The sequence below is a fragment of the Betta splendens genome, chromosome 11 (genome assembly GCF_900634795.4).
Source record: "Betta splendens chromosome 11, fBetSpl5.4, whole genome shotgun sequence".
In the NCBI taxonomy this organism is placed as follows: domain Eukaryota; kingdom Metazoa; phylum Chordata; class Actinopteri; order Anabantiformes; family Osphronemidae; genus Betta; species Betta splendens.
Genome location: NC_040891.2, coordinates 949,391 through 967,750, shown reverse-complemented (window position 1 = coordinate 967,750; position 18,360 = coordinate 949,391). Strand labels below are relative to the sequence as shown.

The 18,360-nt window shown below is 41.1% G+C and overlaps 1 protein-coding gene across 3 annotated transcripts in view; it reads right to left on the bottom strand.

The window, feature by feature from the left end:
• Positions 1-18,360, bottom strand: part of gabbr1b (gamma-aminobutyric acid (GABA) B receptor, 1b) — a 142,978-nt gene that overhangs the window by 47,124 nt on the left and 77,494 nt on the right. For all 3 annotated transcript variants that reach the window (XM_029167437.3, XM_029167438.3, XM_055512974.1), the window contains exons 9-10: positions 12,921-12,998; positions 6,580-6,730 (exon numbers count right to left, since the gene is read on the bottom strand). In XM_029167437.3, the coding sequence (XP_029023270.1) occupies positions 6,580-6,730; positions 12,921-12,998 (229 nt within the window). The remainder of the gene's footprint in view (positions 1-6,579; positions 6,731-12,920; positions 12,999-18,360) is intronic.

Below are 18,360 nucleotides of genomic sequence, written 5' to 3'. Positions count from 1 at the left end.
TTGTTCTTGCCATTGAGCTGGCTTCTTAGGACTTGCCTTACTCAATGGAGGTATTTGGCTGTTGCCGCATTCCTTGTTGCCTGTTCAAGGTTGCCGTTTGCCTGTGGTATTCCAAGGTACTTGTAACTGTCCTCAATGTCTGCTATTGTTCCTTCTGGGAGTGAGACCCCTTCTGTGTGGATTACCTTGCCTCTCTTTGTCACCATCCTCCCACATTTCTCGAGCCCGAATGACATCCTGATGTCCGAGCTGTAGATCCTGGTGGTGTGGATCAGCGAGTCGATGTCTCGCTCACTCTTGGCATACAGCTTGATGTCATCCATTTAGAGGAGGTGACTTATGGTGGCCCCGTTCCAAAGTCAGTATCCATAGCCAGTCTTGTTTATTATTTGGCTGAAAGGGTTCAGACCTATGCAGAACAGCAGTGGGGACAGTGCATCTCCTTGGTATATGCCACTTTTGATGGATACTTGGGCAAGTGGCCTTCCGTTGGCTTCAAGGGTGGTTCTCCACAACCTCATCGAGTTTGCAATGAAGGCTGTTAGAGCTCTATTGATGTTGTACAGTTCCAAGCATTCAGTGATCCATGTGTGTGGCATTGAGTCATATGCTTTCTTGTAGTCGATCCAGGCTGTGCACAGGTTGGTGTGTCGCACTCTGCAGTCTTGGGTGACTGTTCTGTCTACCAGGAGTTGGTGTTTGGCTCCTCTGGTATCCTTACCAATGCCCTTCTGTGCTTCGCTCATGTATTGACCTATGTGCCCACTTATCTTAGCTGCGATGATGTCTGACTTGAGCTTCCATGTTGTGGAGAGACAGGTTATTGGTCGGTAGTTGGATGGGACTGTACCCTTTGAGGGATCCTTCATTATCAGGATTGTTCGCCCTTTGGTTAGCCATTAGCGATGTCTTCCAAAACGTGATGAAGAAAAAAAAGACCGTCACATCTCCCCAGCCCCCATGAATCCTACCCGTTCATTTTGTGGTCTACACATTGAGCTGTGAAGGTAACTTATTCAGCATTATAGTGCTGGTGCATTGGTTGACAATAAAGTTGGCTTTGACTATTGCTGTTTCAATGAACTAATTTTTATGAGGGAAAAAATGTTGGGACAAATGTTTTACAATATTTCAACTTTTATTGAGGTATTGCCACGAAAACAATAATTTAGGTATTTCACAGGTGGTCTAAATCCAACATAGGTGCCTTGTCCCTCAGGAAACACTGTCTTGACCCAGACCAGGGAAGGTGGGATGACAACTTGAACACTTCACCCTAGATGTCCCCAGCACCAGCTGACAAAACTTCTCTAGGCTAGATACCTGCAATGACTTGAGATACACACAGACATAGTACTGTAAAATTTATGAAGAAAAAAACGATAACTACATTTCTATTAGTTATATATTAGCACTTGATATATCATACACCTTACTAAAAGAAATAAAAAATATATTAGGTCAGTATGTATTTAGAACCAAAACTATGTTTGTAAACCAGAGCTCCCAGGTACGTTATGATTAATCTGTAAATAGTAAAATGTTCTAAAATTGTTTAATTTCGGAGATACTGATTTATTCCATGCATGTGTAATTGTCTGATATACTGTATAATAAATGTGTTCTGTAATAAATACACATTACATCATACTGGCTCAGTCCTGGATCATCAACTATACATGACAGTAGGTTTGGCAACTGGTTCAGGCGTCTTGAGGTAAGAAGTATCGAAATTTTAATTTAATTAATTAATAAAAGTAATAAAAACATGCAATATCTTGCAATGCATGCAATATCAGTATCAGTCACACCATGCCTCTGTAGGCATTCACTGTTCCTACAGTCGTAGCACTTCAATGTGTCAGCCTTTACGGCAATCTGTTTGCATTTTCAGCGCGGTATCACCGGGTTTTCAGCGCGTTGGAGCTGTGTTGCGTCTACCCCCACACTGGCCTTTATGAGGCTGTCTTAAACTTATGTTATATAGGCCCATGTAGAGCCACATCACAATGCCTCCGTGGTGTAATGGTTTGTTTATTGTTAACAGCCTTGACGTGTCCATTTTTTACCCTGGGTTCGAATCCCGGTGGAAGCAGAAGTTGTAATTACTGAACATTACATTTTTATATTTTGGCATACAAGAAAATAACAAATGATTAATAGGGCTGGCTGCCTGTATTATTTAGCAGAGCTACAGCCATGTTCCCAAGAGGTTCACCACCCGCTTTCAGCAGTGAGTCATAGACGGACGTTGTTCTGCCCGCTTTCATGTAGACACGGAAGTCTTCACTGTTTTTTTAAACATAGATTTTGTTGATTTCGTTTTTCATTTACAACAACATGCAAATGCTAAAAATTTTCTGAAAAGATGACTGTACACCCATCAAGTTTGGGTGAACAGAAAACGCTTGAAAGCGTTTCCGTTTTATATTCCATTTATTTCGTTATTATTCCTTTCACCTGTACCACATAAAGTCATTGCAAAGCTACAGCCGTGTTCCTACAAAGTTAACCAGCTGTTTATTTCGTTATTCCTAATGAAAGTGGGCGTGGCCATCCACGTCCCAGAGCAGGGACACTGAGGGAAGGGGAACGCGCATCAACACGCAGGACAAAGATCTGCGTTTCTCTGCTGCTACAGCCTCGGCTGCGTTGGGTTGTTAGTCTCCCTTTCACCTGTACCACATGAAATGTGTTCCTACGAAGTTGATCAGCTGCTTTCACAATCAGAATCGTTTTTATTCTCCAGGTTTGAACAGGGCAAACATTATTTTTATTTGTTTAAAAAAAATCCCATACGGTTTGCACTGTAACGTCACCAAAAATTACGAAAAAACGATAGTACAGTTTTAATAAATGTGCATTAAAAATATAAACAGAAAACGCTTGAAAGCGTTTCCTTTTTATATTCCGTTTATTTCGTTATTTTCCCTTTCACCTGTACCACATAAAGTCATTGCAGAGCTACAGCCATGTTCCTAAGAGGTTCACCAGCCGCTTTCAGCGGTGACAAACGCATGGACGTTGTTCTACCCGCTTTCATGTAGACACAAAACTCATCAAAGTAAAAGAGAGCTCAGTGCAGCATTTGCAATTACAACAGGCTGAAAGAGGAGGCTGTGGCAGAGGAACACAGGTCTTTGTCCTGTATGTTGATGCGCCCAGCCCCCACAGTCAGCGCTTACCTTTGCTACGGGGCTGATAGCCCCGCCCACTTTTATTAATCAGACACATATGAAAGTGGGACTAACAAAATAAACGGAATGTAAAGTAAAATGCTTTCAAGAGTTTTGTCTACATCAAAGCGGACAAATCACATGTGAACGTTTTATTTTTTTTGTAAATAAAAATAATGTTTGCCCTTTTTAAACCTGGGGAATAAAAACGATTCTGATTCTGAAAGCGGCTGATCAACTTCTTAGGAACACATTTCATATGGTACAGGTGAAAGGGACACTAACAACCCAACGCAGCCGAGGCTGTAGCAGCAGAGAAACAATTTATTTATTTTTATTATATGATATTCTCTACAAGTTAGCAGTGGTAGTCTGCCAGACCTGTGTTAAATACCATAAGAAGAGCGTTTAAAAAAGTCAAGTGAAAGGTTTTGGCGTCTCACAGCTACGTAGGTGCAGCTGATCACGCTGCCCGATCTCCCATGGAGTTTTTCTTTGTCTCGGAGCTAAAGTATCTCTGTGCCAATACGTAGTAGGGGATGGGGTTTGAAGTTTGCTTTGCAACTGAATCAACATCACACGCTGTAACTCGCGCGGAGCGAGTTCCAAATCCACTGTGTTGCCTGTGTAATAAAACATTGTTTTTCTGCAGATATTGTGGTAAATGTCATTACGGTAAAGTATAATACTGCAGCTTCCGTTTAAAGGGCACATTGCCTATGTCTTAGTGTTTTAACTGTTTAATTGCACCAAATCGTTGAAACCAAATGAGAAAACGGAAAGCGGCTTTAAATCTTTTTAGCTTGTTTTTTCGTTTTTAACACGCTGCTTTGAATAAATGCCGTTTGTTTCTTTTTAATTGAGAAACGGAAAACGGTCCGTGTATGTTCCAACTGTTTGATTTGTCCCCCAGAATAAAATCTTTTTTTCCACAAAACGAGAAAACGGGAAACGGCTTTAAATCTAATTCCAGGTCTAGTTTTGAAAACACTGTTTTCAGCTCGTTTATTTGGTTTTAACACGGTGCTGTGATTAGATTCCGTTTTTCTTTGCCTATGAATAAGCGGCTCCTCAGCACCATCGTTGGAACGTCACATCACTGTCTGCTTCAGACGGTGACGCCACTTCCCCGATTCTCTCGTTGCCTGCATTATCACATGCATACATTTCTGGTTAAGCTCTACCTGGACACATCATCTGTCATTCGGGCTTTTCATTCAGAGTCAGAGCAAACTATAGGTCATTGCGGTCGGAGTAAATTTTAAGAGTTTGGTTAAACTTAAACGCTGCTATAACGAGAGAACGACTTAGTTTTTTGTTCTCTGCTTTTTTCTCAAAACGAAAAATCAGCTTTAAATCCAACTCCATGCCTTGTGTCGAAAAAACAACAACACTTGAATTCCGTTTGTCGCTCATATAAAGAGAGGACGAAACGAAACGAATCCAGTTTGTTTTGTATTTTTTCCTCATGATCAACACACCAGAAGACGAGTGCAAATATGCATATAAAATACATTTATAACACAGATTGATGAATAAATATAGATTCCTATTTTATGTTATTATACTTATATTATTCTATTGGATTGGCTGGAGGAGGGACTGTGTCTCTCGGCTGGCCTGAAAACTGTGTAAAAACATCAGCAGCTTCGGCAATTGACAACAAACACTAGCCCACACTAGCGAGCAAAGGCGCATAATAATCTAACTATTTATAATAATTAATTTATAAAAAAATTTAAATATAATATAAAATGAACTACTCTACATTTAATGATACAATACCATGCCATCGTTTTTTGTGCTTAATGTGCAGACACAGATAGAAATGAACAGTCGGACCTCACATCTTTGCGCCACCTGGTGGTTAACACAAGACTAGCACCCTGATTTTTTTCAGCTTGCTGCAGGATTAAAAATCCTTACCCGTGGCGCGCTGGCGACGCGCACGTACTGCTGTAAAAAAGGTGGTCGCTTTGAAGTGCTACGACTGTACATTGGCACTTAATTACAGATAAATACAGCAAAATATAAGCTGCAGCTGAAGACCCCATTATGGAAAAATTATTTTGACACAGCAGCAGCACGAGAAAGAAATTAACATGTAAAAATGAGTTTATATTAGTTTATCAAGCTATGCTCCCAAACAGGCTGTAGTTGTGTTATGAATATTCTGTTGTATTAATTCAGGATTTTTATTGGCAACCATTAGTATTAGCATTAGCAGCTAATCAAGTTGCGTATTATATAAATCAATAAATTAAATTAAATGTGAATCTGCCAGTTAGACGTACCTTGCGCCAGTCGAAGTGTAACTATTTCAAAAGCCTCACATTCGTCTTCAGAGTCAGATTTTGGATCAAACATATGGTTGAACTCTACACTACGAGGACGAGTTAGCCAGTTTCGCTGTTGGATTCAGTGACCCTGACGTTTGATTCCCGCGGGGGATCACGGCTATGCGCTTACCTAAAGCTTACCTAAAGCAGAGCATTGTGGACGAGAGCTTAAAACATACATTTTCAGACGGTCCATGTAGGCGATCTACAGCGCTTTTTGGCATGAAAAGTTACGGACACCTTACTGAGACATCAAGGTCCAATTCTTTAGCATTGTGTAGCATGAAAAAAGTGTGTGCATGGACCTATAAGATAAGACTCAATGTCGCCTGCTCTGCCCCCAGGCGAAGGCCATTGAGTGTTACAAGCTTGTTTTGCGACGCTCAGCTGTCGCTACCAGATATAAGGAGATAAAATATTTAGAGGAGAGGAGAGAGTAACGTCATACACACGTAGCAGCAACAAACCTCAGTAACCGGAAGTGATACGACATGCTTACCGTCAGTCAGACAACCCCCCCACACTCACACTCATTATTTTTTATTATATCTTCAAAATTCTATAATAAATTTAAACCACCAGCCAAAAGCTCGAATCTGTTTGTTGTCCTCTATTACCCAGTCAAATGTAGCTAGACGAGTCTTCTGCTTGTGCACTATGTTGTTTTTGTTATCATCATGTAAAATTGTCAAACATTTGTATAGTGTAAACAATAGGTCAGATTTAATTTGGTGGTGGTACAGGTTACACTAAAAGTACATGCCCAAGGCAAGATTTGAATTTGGCTCTCCAGGCGCTGAGCTGGAGAGCTAAGTGTTTGCCCAGTCTCGGTATCCCAATATCTTGGTTTTATGCAACACTGCTCTTGTCAGTATAGTTTTGTGAATTTGTGAATTCTCAATGGCCAGGTGAGCTGGCAGTGTTTGAACTCTGTAACTCTGGAGTTAATAAGTAAGAGAATACTGCCTATTGTTACATGTTAAATTCTCCTTGTTCATCAGTTTGTTCCTGAGTGAAAACTCATCTTTACTGATGTGCATAGTTGTAAAGGTAAACTTCAGTACCTGACATTGCTGTTGTAAATGTTGAAGGACAAACAGACAATTCCTAGCAGGATTCCCAACCCAGCAAAGACGGACACAGATACAAAGAGCTTCTGGGACAGATAGCGAAATTCTTCAATGACCACCGTCTGGTCTGCAGGGGGTCCCAAGCCTGGAAAACAAACAAAGACCAAGGAACTATAATACAAAGAAACCCTCAGTCCTGCATACTCTCTACTACAATATCAAAATATTCCGTTTTGTAAGGACAGGTGGGATACCATTTGACTTTTTAAAAAGTTAGAAATTTCCTTCAGCAAATCTTTACTATTGAAATGGTTTTCTTATTTGTGCTTCAGCTTTAACTGCCTCAATATACTTCAACATACAGACACCATTTAAACTTCAAATCAGTCTCCAGACGATTAACTACAGCATTAATCATTCAAATCTTTAATATCTTTAATAGTTTATGATCTATAGCAGTTTAAGTTTATTGGGTGAATACAGTGAGAGATTGTTTTACAATTTAAAGTGGGTAAATTATGTCTCATCAGCACTGTACAAAAGGCTCCGTGAGACGATGCGTTTAACCATGGGAATTACCACAGTCCATGAAGGGGTCTCGGTTTGCGGAACCGACACGGGAGCAGACGATTTTGCGGCCTCATAAACAGCCAGCCACACAGTAACGAGGGTGTGCGTGTGTGCACATACAGTAGTAAGTGGGCGAGTTGTTGACCTGTTGGTCCTGTTGCACACCAAGTTTGTGTAGTATGTTTAGTTAGTTGTTAGCTAACCACTGCTCATAGCTAACATTTTGTTAGGCACCTGTGTTGGTATCATTCTTTTGTTCTGATTATCCTGTTTATTCTGATTAGTTTAAGGCTCCTATAATGTTGTGTCGGTGGTACGTATATACTATTTGTTTACACACTTTTACTGTTAATTGTTAATTTAAATAAAAATTAGTGTGTTGGATAAATACAGACAGACCAAACCCATCTATGTCTCCTCCTTGCCACACCGCACCTACAACCAATATCTTCCTGGCCTTGAAGTGGTGTTCTGGCCAAAACCCAGGATAGTGACAGTGAGAATTGCGAGCCTGTGTCTTACAGCCTTACAATCAAGCTACCTCACCCACAAGCATAAAACTTAACAGACCTGCAGAAACTTAATGCTCATTGGATTGTCGGACAGGCGTAGATAAGTACACAGGTTGGCAGAGTAACAGTACAGGCAGGGAACAGGCAAATCAGATCCACGCAGAGGCATAAAACAAGATCAAGGTTTGTTTTACAGGCAAGACTTACAGGATATGAATGCTGGAAAGTAGATACGGAGCTCACGAGACAACAAACAATCTGGCAAGAGAGCGAGGCACGGAGTGGAACTTAAATATAGAGCTTGATTAGTAATTGGATGCAGCTGGAGGTATCACGTTGATATCACATTGACTGAATCGTGAAGTAGAACGAAACTAATACAAACAGGAACTAGACCGTAAATAACAAAACAAAACAGGAAGATAAACAAAACCCGAGCTACTGTAGGGAGCAAGATCTGTGACAGTTACTTGACCAACATCAAACTTTTTTGTTCAGTATTCAACTTTACTTCTTTTGCTTACATCTGTTTCTTATGACAAACTGCACATCACCATTGTCCTGAATATTATCAAACTACAATGCAAAAAGCCATTTTTAGAATACTTAAATATGATCAACAGTATAACACTACAGTACAGTGTAACAGTGCTTTTACAGTATTACATGTATACTGTACAATCGTAGCAGTTCAAAGTGACTAGTGTTTTCACTGCAGTACCGTAGATTATGCATAAATAACCGTAATAATCATAGGAATTTGTTTTACATCAGTTGTCGATCGTAATTTTGATGGGACGCTAGAACTCAGCAGATCTACAGTGCCGCATTACAGCAACATGTTTGTTCCTACGTGTTTACTCTGTGTCTGCAGAACTTGTTTGATGTTTCCATCCGTCCATCCATCCACCTTCACTGGCTTTCTCGTTTCTCTTGCTATTAGCGGCAAATGAATTTTAATCAAAGCACCTTAAAAAACAATAAACCAGGCAAAAATAAAAAAAAATGAAAAAAAATGTGTTACTCATTACTCTCGTTACCCTCTGCTTTTAATTTTTAATCGAAGCATATCCGAGGATGTGTCGCGGGGCAGCAGTCTTAGCAGAGAGCTAAGCTCCATGTCAGTCAAGGTACGTGCATTATCAAATGAAAGCGCCTGTCAGCGGGGAAGACTCTGTTCAGTAACTCTTCAGTCGGTAGCGCTGTCTCCTCCCCAATTCACATCCCTAAAGTGTCCTAACCACTGCCGACGAATGCGTTTCCAGATTGACTGGTGATTGCTGGTTGCTCTCAGCGTGTTGCTCTCAGTTAAAGCAGCTGTTTGAAGCAGGGATACGCGAGGTAGCTGTGCTTGTCGATGCCTTGACAATGTTTTTGTCTGCAAACAATCTGAATATGTTTGATCGTTGCTCAAATTCCATTTTCGGCAGTAGCTAAAAGAGAGTATGCTGTTAATTGCTACGATCTTCTGTCGATAAGATATAAAATGTTAAACCTCTGAGCCCTGACTTTTATGTTTTCTTTGAAATAAAAACCAAATGTTGAATGTTCTCAAATAATATAATATTGCCGCCCCCTGCGGCTCCCAGGGTTTTTTTTTTTTTCCATTGAAAACGTCTGTGTTACAGGTGGCCGACCCCTGGTCTAGATCTTCCTTATTCACTTTTTTAAATTGTAGCAGCTTGTCTGCCACAAATCAAATGCTGCACGCAGGAGGGCGCACCGTTCAGCCTTTATTTTCGGTTTTAAACTGCCATAATTTGCCATAACTTACTTACGTACATAACTATACTAAATACTATAATTGTCCACCACAGGCGACCAGTTTGTAGTCTTGGCGATCCATGCACTAAATAATACGATGATGTTGTCTCGTGGGTCAAATGATAATGATGAGAAACTGTTTTTCCAATAATTAAAATTGAAAGACTGCTCCCACTCAGACTGCTCCCGAGAGGTTATATAACGCAGTCAGCTACAATATTTTAGGACCAAAAGTGGAAGTCAATCGCCATCTACAAGCCAAAAAGACGTAACACACACTCTCACGTGGCGCAAACAAGTTGCGGACACGGGGGAGACGAAAGCAAACCACGGTGGAGACAGACACTTTTAATTGCTACCACTGTATACTGTTACCACTTGTAATCAGACATAAAAAATGTGTATCCTACACTGACCTGACAGTTATTTTTCATATCTACAGGAATCTGCTTTAGTTTCTTACACTGTTTGCATGTACTGTATACTGATGGCTTAATATTTAAGCATAATTGTGTTGTTACAATTGACTCTATTCCTTAATAAAGCCCAAATCTATGTAAACTGTGGAAGTTCTAAAGATATTACAGTATTTGCTTTTTGTGACTTGTGACAAACACATTTGGTGAGTTTATTGTCTCCATGGTGACCAGATTCAGATCATCGATACTGGGAATGCTACTTGGCTTTCTTACATGAGCTGCTCTTCCAAGTTATTTCAAGCATTACATTTTTTGCCTTTAATACATTTTTTGCACTTTAATAACCGTATGTTAAATTTTTGAGAAACTTGAAAACTAGGGCTGCAACTAACGATTATTTTGATAATCAATTAATCTGTCGATTATTTTTTCGATTAATCAATTAATCGGATTAATCAGATAAAAATATTTAAAAATTATATTATTTGATGTTTTGCTTATTAGAAATCCTTTATCAGTTTTTTTAAAACTAAATTAAACCTCATACCGTCTTCGGTCATTTTTGTACATTTTTGGTGCTCTGTTTTTCAATTGCTGATCATTTTGGTTTCCTCTTTTACTTTCTCTTTGATTTCTTTTAAATCCATTGTCTTTTTACTTCTATTGTCATTTATATAGAAGTCAAACACTTTGTATACACTTGTGTCCTTCATGGCCTTTTTTGCCATGCTCATCATACATCAATATATATATTTTTTTTGCTTTTTCTTTGTAAATCACTTAAACAACTCCGGACCTGCAAATAACTACCAAGCTTTTGAAAGTGACTGTGACTCGTTCACCAAAACACCACACAAAAGACGAGTTAAACGTGTGTTCTGGCCATGCAGTAACAACAGACAAGGCTGCTCTAACGAAAACAGCTGCTGACACTATTTTATCAAATGTAGACGTCTTATAAAACTCGCTAAATTTAACGCAACACCAAGAAACAGTGGTCACAAGTTAATCTGGTTTCCACTGTCCACATAGAGCTTTTCATATGTTAGATATATGTTGGGAAAAATGCTCGGCAACGACGTTTCGGTGGCCCAGTGGTTTAAGCTGTGGCTTTGTACGCTTTTTGCTGGGGTGGCAGTGGCATCGCATCCCCTTCAAAGTTATTTTTTTCTAATTTTACTGAATATTTGAAAAATATGTTTTTCTTATAAGCGACGCTTAGCAAACAACACTCCGAAGACAGGACGCAGAGGTTCAAGATTTTTTATTTTATTGCCAAAAGATCGTAGCAATTAGCAGTAGAATTATGTTCTAAAGACTGTTTAGAACGCGTACAGACAAGAAAACATGGAGAAAACATTGTCAAGGCATCGATGAGGACAGCTGACCCGCTTTTCTCTGCTTCAAACATCTGCCGTAACTAAGAGCAACCAGAAGTCGGTCACAAGTTAAACTGGAAACAAGTTAAACTTGAACATCGTTTCATTCTTACGTTCTCTTGTGTCGCTGTAGTATTTACAAAGCACGAGCTGAACTTTGTATGACTTGCAGGTTCATGTTGTCTTTGTTTAATATTTAATGCTCATGTGAAGAAATTAGGGCGCAGCCATTCTTCTGCTGCTGCTTGTTTTGTTTTCTCCGCCATTTCGCCAGTTATTTTGCCATCACGCTGCGCCATAAAATGAGCAGCCCGACAAATCCATAAAGGCAAATCATTATCGATCAATTTTTTTGCATCGATTATTATTGATTCGTCAATTTGTTGTTGCAGCCGTAATGAAAACATTTTCTTATTAGGTGAAGCTTTTGTAAGAATGCCGTAGAGTTTTTTTTTTTTTTCCAAGAACAAGGGCAACCTTGTTCTTGGAACTGGGGCCGCATGTTACCATGGTGACTGGCTCTATGATGGTTACCATGGCAATTACAGAAAGGAGCAGCAATGCAGTAGTTGTTGTCAAGGAGACATAACCAGAGACAACTATGAACAAATCGTGGGAAATAAAACAATGGCATAAACAACCAGATCATGGTCTTTATGAGGAGGCCTAATTCTGTCACTTTACTGTCCTTGCACTTTTCGAAGCTGCTGACCAACCATACTGGCAGGAAGGATAAAAGACATTTTGATGTTTGTTTGGAGAGACTGGTTGTCACACACATGAAACTTCTTGTACAGTATGATTTCATTGACTTCCATCACACACAAGGCAGCAGAAACACAGGGTCAGGAGTGTGGTACATCTTACAGCCCTCCAATCCTTGCAAATCTTTGCACAACGAATACGATGTACAGAGACAATAATTAATTTGATAGAATTTAATAGACAAAACATAAAGAGACATTGAATTCACAATAAAAACAGGTATTAAAGGACACCCCCTAATTCACAGAAGAGGAGCAGGACAAACATGCCAGAAAAATGGAAAATTGAAAACGGATTGGGAGATATAAATAAATCAAGACCAACCTAAATTTAAAACTCACACTTTTCTTCCACAGTTTTCAGTGTAGATTGTGCATTGTGAAACTACTCAGGGAAGCATTGGCATGGATGGACACACATATCTCTCTTGTGTATTAAATTGGAAACAGAATTTCAGTCCTCACAGTCAAGGTCATTAGGTCCAATCCTATTACACTGCCACCCAGATTAAATATTTGCTTCATTGTCAATCAACATCTGCTATTTATTGCATTGCTGCCATGGCTTTGAGCTGCTTCTCATATTTAAATAGCAAATGGAATGACATTATCACTCCATAGCACAATGGCCGTCTCAGCACTGCGCTGTGTATCCAAACGCTGCTGAATCTGTTCAATGACTGGTGAGCTATGAAAGTACAGGAGTATTTGTGTTTAAATGCTAAATATAACCTGACCTCAATGAGGGAAATTCTTTATAATTCTCGCGAGCAGAGATGAAAAGAGAGATAGAGGGGAAAGGGTAAGGCAAGAGGAATGCCAGAGAGGAATAAAGGAAAGATAATAGTGGATTAAAAGATAGAAATAGAGTTGCAGAAAGTGGTGCGAAGAAATATAAAGGGGCTAAGAAAAATAAATGACACTTACCTATCCACTTGTCATTCCCATACCAGGACAGATTGCCTTTAGTGCTGTCATAGTATCCAATCTTCTTATAGCTTCCTCCTGTATGAGTGAGACACAGGGAGAGAAAGGGTCACAACTTATCATTTGTTGAGTTATGTGTGTTTATCTCATCGTAAATTTTACTTTTTATGTCTCTTGTTACTTAGTTAATTATCTGGTAGTTTTGTGCCATTAACTATTCTATATCAGATCAAAATACCTGCTTATGCAGTGAGTTTGAGATACATTATTTATTTATTTATTTATTTATTCCTTGTATTTGTCTTTGGTTTATTTTCTATATGTGTTTTCTGTTCCATACAGTAAGCTGAGTGTTTATTGTTTATTGTTGTTTATAGAAGGTTTGTGGTAGCATAGCTATTTGTTTGAGTAATTAATAGGCCTGACATAAATTCCTGCTACTCCTCCACCTCCACCTTAGCTTCTAGGAACATGTACTGTAGTTGATGTGACTCATTGGGGTTGACTCATTCAAACTAACATATTCATCCTGCTGCAGCCAAGTTTCAGTGAGACACAACAGATCTATGTGATGGTCAAATAATTTTTAAGGAAAGATCTCATATTTACTAGACCAAATTAAATTAACTTATTGTTACTTTGTTTTGGAAAAGAAACAAAACAGATGTTTATTAAATTTGTTTGAGTCACACCTTATTTTTATTTGTATATTTTAGGGGATTGGGGAGCAGACAATTTCTGTAGAAAGGCCACCATCTAGTGGTCATATTAGGCAGGTGACAGCCAATAAGAAGTTTCACTACAACATTCTGTAAGAAATAGATCCCTGCTAGATCTGTTTGATTTACTGTTTGTAATCGGCATTCCTTGGTCCCATCATTGAGCTGCAGTAAGGACAGACTGATAACAATGCTGCATGCTATCGGAGCTAGCAGCTAACATAGTTTCTAGCATTCACTGTATTGTTTTTTGAATCTTTATTATCGTTCTTCCGTCCGTTTTTAGTCTTGCATACTTTTAGTTACAGAAACTTTTCAAATATCAAAAAATTCAGCTTCTGCTACTATTTTTCTCATTCAAATCTTTCATATTTTTCAAGTTATTACGCTTTTTTAGCAAAGGTTTACCATTGAAATGAATAATCATTTTCAAATCCTCTAACCCTAACCTTACCCCTTTGTCTTCTTTCAGCTTTAACTACATCAGCATACTTTAAGCTACAGACGCCATTTGAAATACAAAACAATCTTCAACTATTAAACTATTAATCTATCTATTTTAACAAGTTAAATACTTTCTGAGTTACAGCAGTTTACGCATAGGGTGGTCTTTGAGGAATTCTCAGCTTTTCCATTAGTGTGTATTGTGTGAGCTAGAGTGCGTGATGTCACAGCTAGTGTGAGCGCACGCTTTCTTAAGCCAGAACTTTACTATTTAACTTATCACTACAGCCACAGTTTTCATTCTATGAACATAATTTTTTCACTCGTCCGTAGTCATACTTGTCTTGATTCTAATTGTGTGTCTGGTTAAGACTTATACTTTAGTCTGTATGTGCCTCAAAGCGCAGAGAATTCCAGAAATCCTCCCATAGACTCTAATTCATTTGTCTGTGAGGCGACATATTAAAATTGCTATTATTGCCACAAACTCAAACCAGTTGCTCACTAAAGCCTTGGCATTTATAAAGTAAAATAATTTTTTGATAGCTATTATGGTTTTGCTGTAACAAGCCTGTTTAGCAGAGGTGAAATTCTGCTTTTACAGAGCAGAGAGAATGGAGCTGATTTTCCTGCCTTTCATCTCCTTGACAACGGTGCAGGTGAAGCTTTGACTGACAGGTCAAACTCCTGATGCCCATTGTAGCAGCTCTATGCATAATACTGATTAGGTCATTACACTGATTGTTTAGTAATTAATCAGACACTTCCTCTGAATTCTATCAAAATAAAAGCACTAATTCAAAATTTTAGCTTTAATAGCACTATTTTTGCTTTTGAATGCATAATTGTGACTAGATAATGAGACTATGTTACAGTTTAGCAAGTATCTGCACATGCTTCCTTCAAATCCTTCAAAAGAGCACCAATCTACATCTTTAGCTTAAAATAGCAACATTTCTGCTTTCAACTGGTTTATTATGAGCAGTTATTGCTACTATTTTACATTTTAGCAAGTACATTCACAAGCATCTTTCATATCCTTTCAAAATAAAAGTGCCAATTCTATTTAATAGCTTCATTAGTTATTTTATACCTCTGATTAATGACAGCTAATTAATAAGACTATCTTACAGTTTAGCAATTGCCCAAATAGCTTCTCCAAATCCTTTCAGAAAAAAAGCCCCATTTCAGATTTCTAGCTAAAAATAGCAATACTTCTGCTTTCAACTGTTTTATTATGACTAGTGTTTTTAAATTTAGTGTTTAGCAATTACTTGCACAGGCGTCCTCCATGTCCTTTCAAATATAAAAGTATCAATCCAGATTTTTAGCTTAAAATAACAGTGTTTCTGCTATTAACTTGTGTATTATGAGTAGTTAATGAGACTATTTTACTATTAGGCAATTACCTGAATATGCTTTCAAAATAAAAGCATCAATGTATAACTAACTTTTATAACAGTTAGTTTACGGTTTTCACATCACCTATCAGCAATAGACAATCAGTTCAGGTATTTAACCACCAGTACTCATGTCAGACCTCTGGCAGATTGTAGTGATGCATGCTCTCTTCAGCAATTCCTGTGTATAGACCTTGTTGCCAGACCTTGCCTGTTTGTGGACCTTGTCTTAGCCTAGCCCTTTGATACCTTCGCCGTAGCTATCCTGGTTCTGACCTTGCCTGTTTTGTGACCACTGATCCTGCCTGCTCCTGCTTGCCACCTTGCTTGTTTTCCTGTGATCCCTGTTTTCCTGGAAACCTGAAAGTCTATTTAGCCGCTCTCCAGGCTCAGGAGAAACGGCTCAGGGAGCTGGAGAGAGAGACCGACGCCGCTCTCCAGGATTTGACCCGCTGTGCTGCGCAGCAAGAGAGCTCCGTGGCGGAGCTCACTCAGCTGGTCAAGAGTCTGGCGGAGATCCATGCGACCTTGATTCCACCAGAAGCGGCGGTGGAGCCGGTAGCATCTGCTCCACCCTTCGTCGTCAGCCATTCATTTTGAGCTACATGCGCCACGGTTCCCGACGGAGCGATCCAAGGTGGCTTACCTCTCGGGAGCTGTCGAGGTCTAGGCGGCAGCTGAGTGGCAGAACAAGTCTGTGTGTTTGAGTACGTTTGACAGGGGCACCGGAACACTTCCAAGTATGCCATCGAGTTCCGCACTTTAGCGTCGGAGGCAGGCTGGGACGACACTGCGCTGGAGGATGTTTTCATCCGAGGTCTTCCCCGCCGGGTGAAGGACTGCTTAGCGGCAAGAGAGCTTCCTAATAGAGCTGGCCATCCGCATCAACCGGCAACTTTGGAGCAGCAAAAAGGAGCAGCTGGCGAAGTCGCGGAACTGGAAAGCGGAAGGAGCCCAATCGAAAAGTGCGCCGCACAGGGGAATGCAACGCACGGAACCCCACAAGTGGACACCGCGATCTGGGTCTTTGTTTGTACTGCGGGCAACCCGGCCACTTCGCGGCAGGTTGTCCGCTAAAAGGGCAGGCTCGCCATTAAGCTGGAGGCTAATGGTGAGCCGAGCTGTGTTCGAAAATGCCTCTACTTGCTCGCTCCCGCTCGTCGCGCTGCAGTTCGGCCGTCGGTCCATTCAACAGGCTGTGCTGATCGATTCAGGTGCAGATGCCAGCCTAATGGACGGTGCATTGGCGAAGCGGTTCGGGGTGCCCACACAGCCCTTGGCTGTACCGCGGGAGACTGCGGCATTAGACGGCCGTCCGCTCTGGAGCATCAAGCATCACACCGCTCCGGTAGTGTTGACGTTTCCGGACTCTCATTCAGAGGAGATCACTTTCCTGGTATCACCAAACTGTCATCACCCAGTAATCCTTGGACACACCTGGCTTCGCCGGCATGAACCCCGAATAAATTGGTTAAGCGGAACAATCAAGGAATGGGGCGGAGGATGCACTACGAGTTGTTTTAGGTCGGACGAAATGTTGGATCTGGCGCCGTCTCCTGATGAGGAGAGAAATTGCACGGACCCGGCGGATATAGTTGGGGTGCCAGATTGTTATCTGGACCTTCATGCTGTGTTCAATAAGCATCGTGCCATGTCACTCCCACCTCACCGATCCCGCGACTGCGCCATCAACCTTAAGCCGGAAGCTATGCCTCCTAAGGGCCGGCTTTTCCAACTCGCCGAAGGAGAGGGCAGCAATGAAAGAATATCTGGAGAGTTCCCTAGTAGCTGGTCTGATTCGTCCCTCGTCCTCCCCGGCAGGAGCTGGGTTTTTCTTTGTAGGGAAGAAAGACAGATCGCTTCTGCCCGGCATTGATTACCGGGGGCTGAATGCCGTCACGGTCCGAGACTCTTACCCACTCCCCTTGTTGGCATCTGCATTTGAGGTGTTATCGGAGGCCCGAATCTTCACCAAATTGGACCTCCGAAATGCCTATCATCTGGTATGGATCCAGGAAGGGGAATGAATGGAAGACCGCATTCAACACTCCCAACCGCCATTTTGAATACCTGGTGATGTCGTTTGGACTAACCAATGCGCCCGCAGTCTTCCAAGGCTTGGTCAATGATGTCCTGGGGGACATGATAAATGACTTTGTCTTTGTGTACCTTGACGACGTTCTGATTTTTTCACACTCTGAGGCGGAGCATCACACCCACGTACGGCGGGTGCTCCAGCGGCTCCTAGAACATCAGCTATTCATCAAGGCTGAGAAGTGCAAGTTCCATGTCACAATGGTATCATTCCTCGGTTTCGTCATATGACAGGGGCAGATCCAGATGGACCCGGCCAAGACACAAGCTGTTGAGGCCTGGCCCAAGTTAAGTAAGTAACTAACTATAAGCTATAAGTAAGTTATTAGCTGTCAAAACGGCTCTGGAGGAGTGGCGGCACTGGTTGGAGGGGGCAGAACAGCCATTCATGGTCTACACCGACCATAAAAATTTAGAGCACCTGAGAACCGCAAAACGTCTGAATGCGCGCCAGGCCCGATGGTCACTGTTTTTTGCCCGCTTCAATTTCCATCTCTCCTACCGTCCCGGTTCCAGGAACTTGAAACCAGACGCTCTGTCCCGACTACATGACACAGAGGCAGACCTGGTGGAACCAGCACCCATCCTTCCACCTGGCTGCGTGGGCGCAGTGACCTGGGCCATCGAGACCCAGGTGAAGGAAGCTACCCGTGGTCAGCCTAGGCTCCCAGCGTGTCCTCCTAACCGTCTGTTCGTTCCTCCAGGCCTTTGTGGAGAGGTCATTCATTGGGCGCACACCTCCCCCTTCAGCGGCCATCCAGCCTTTATAGTGGGTGGTCGGTT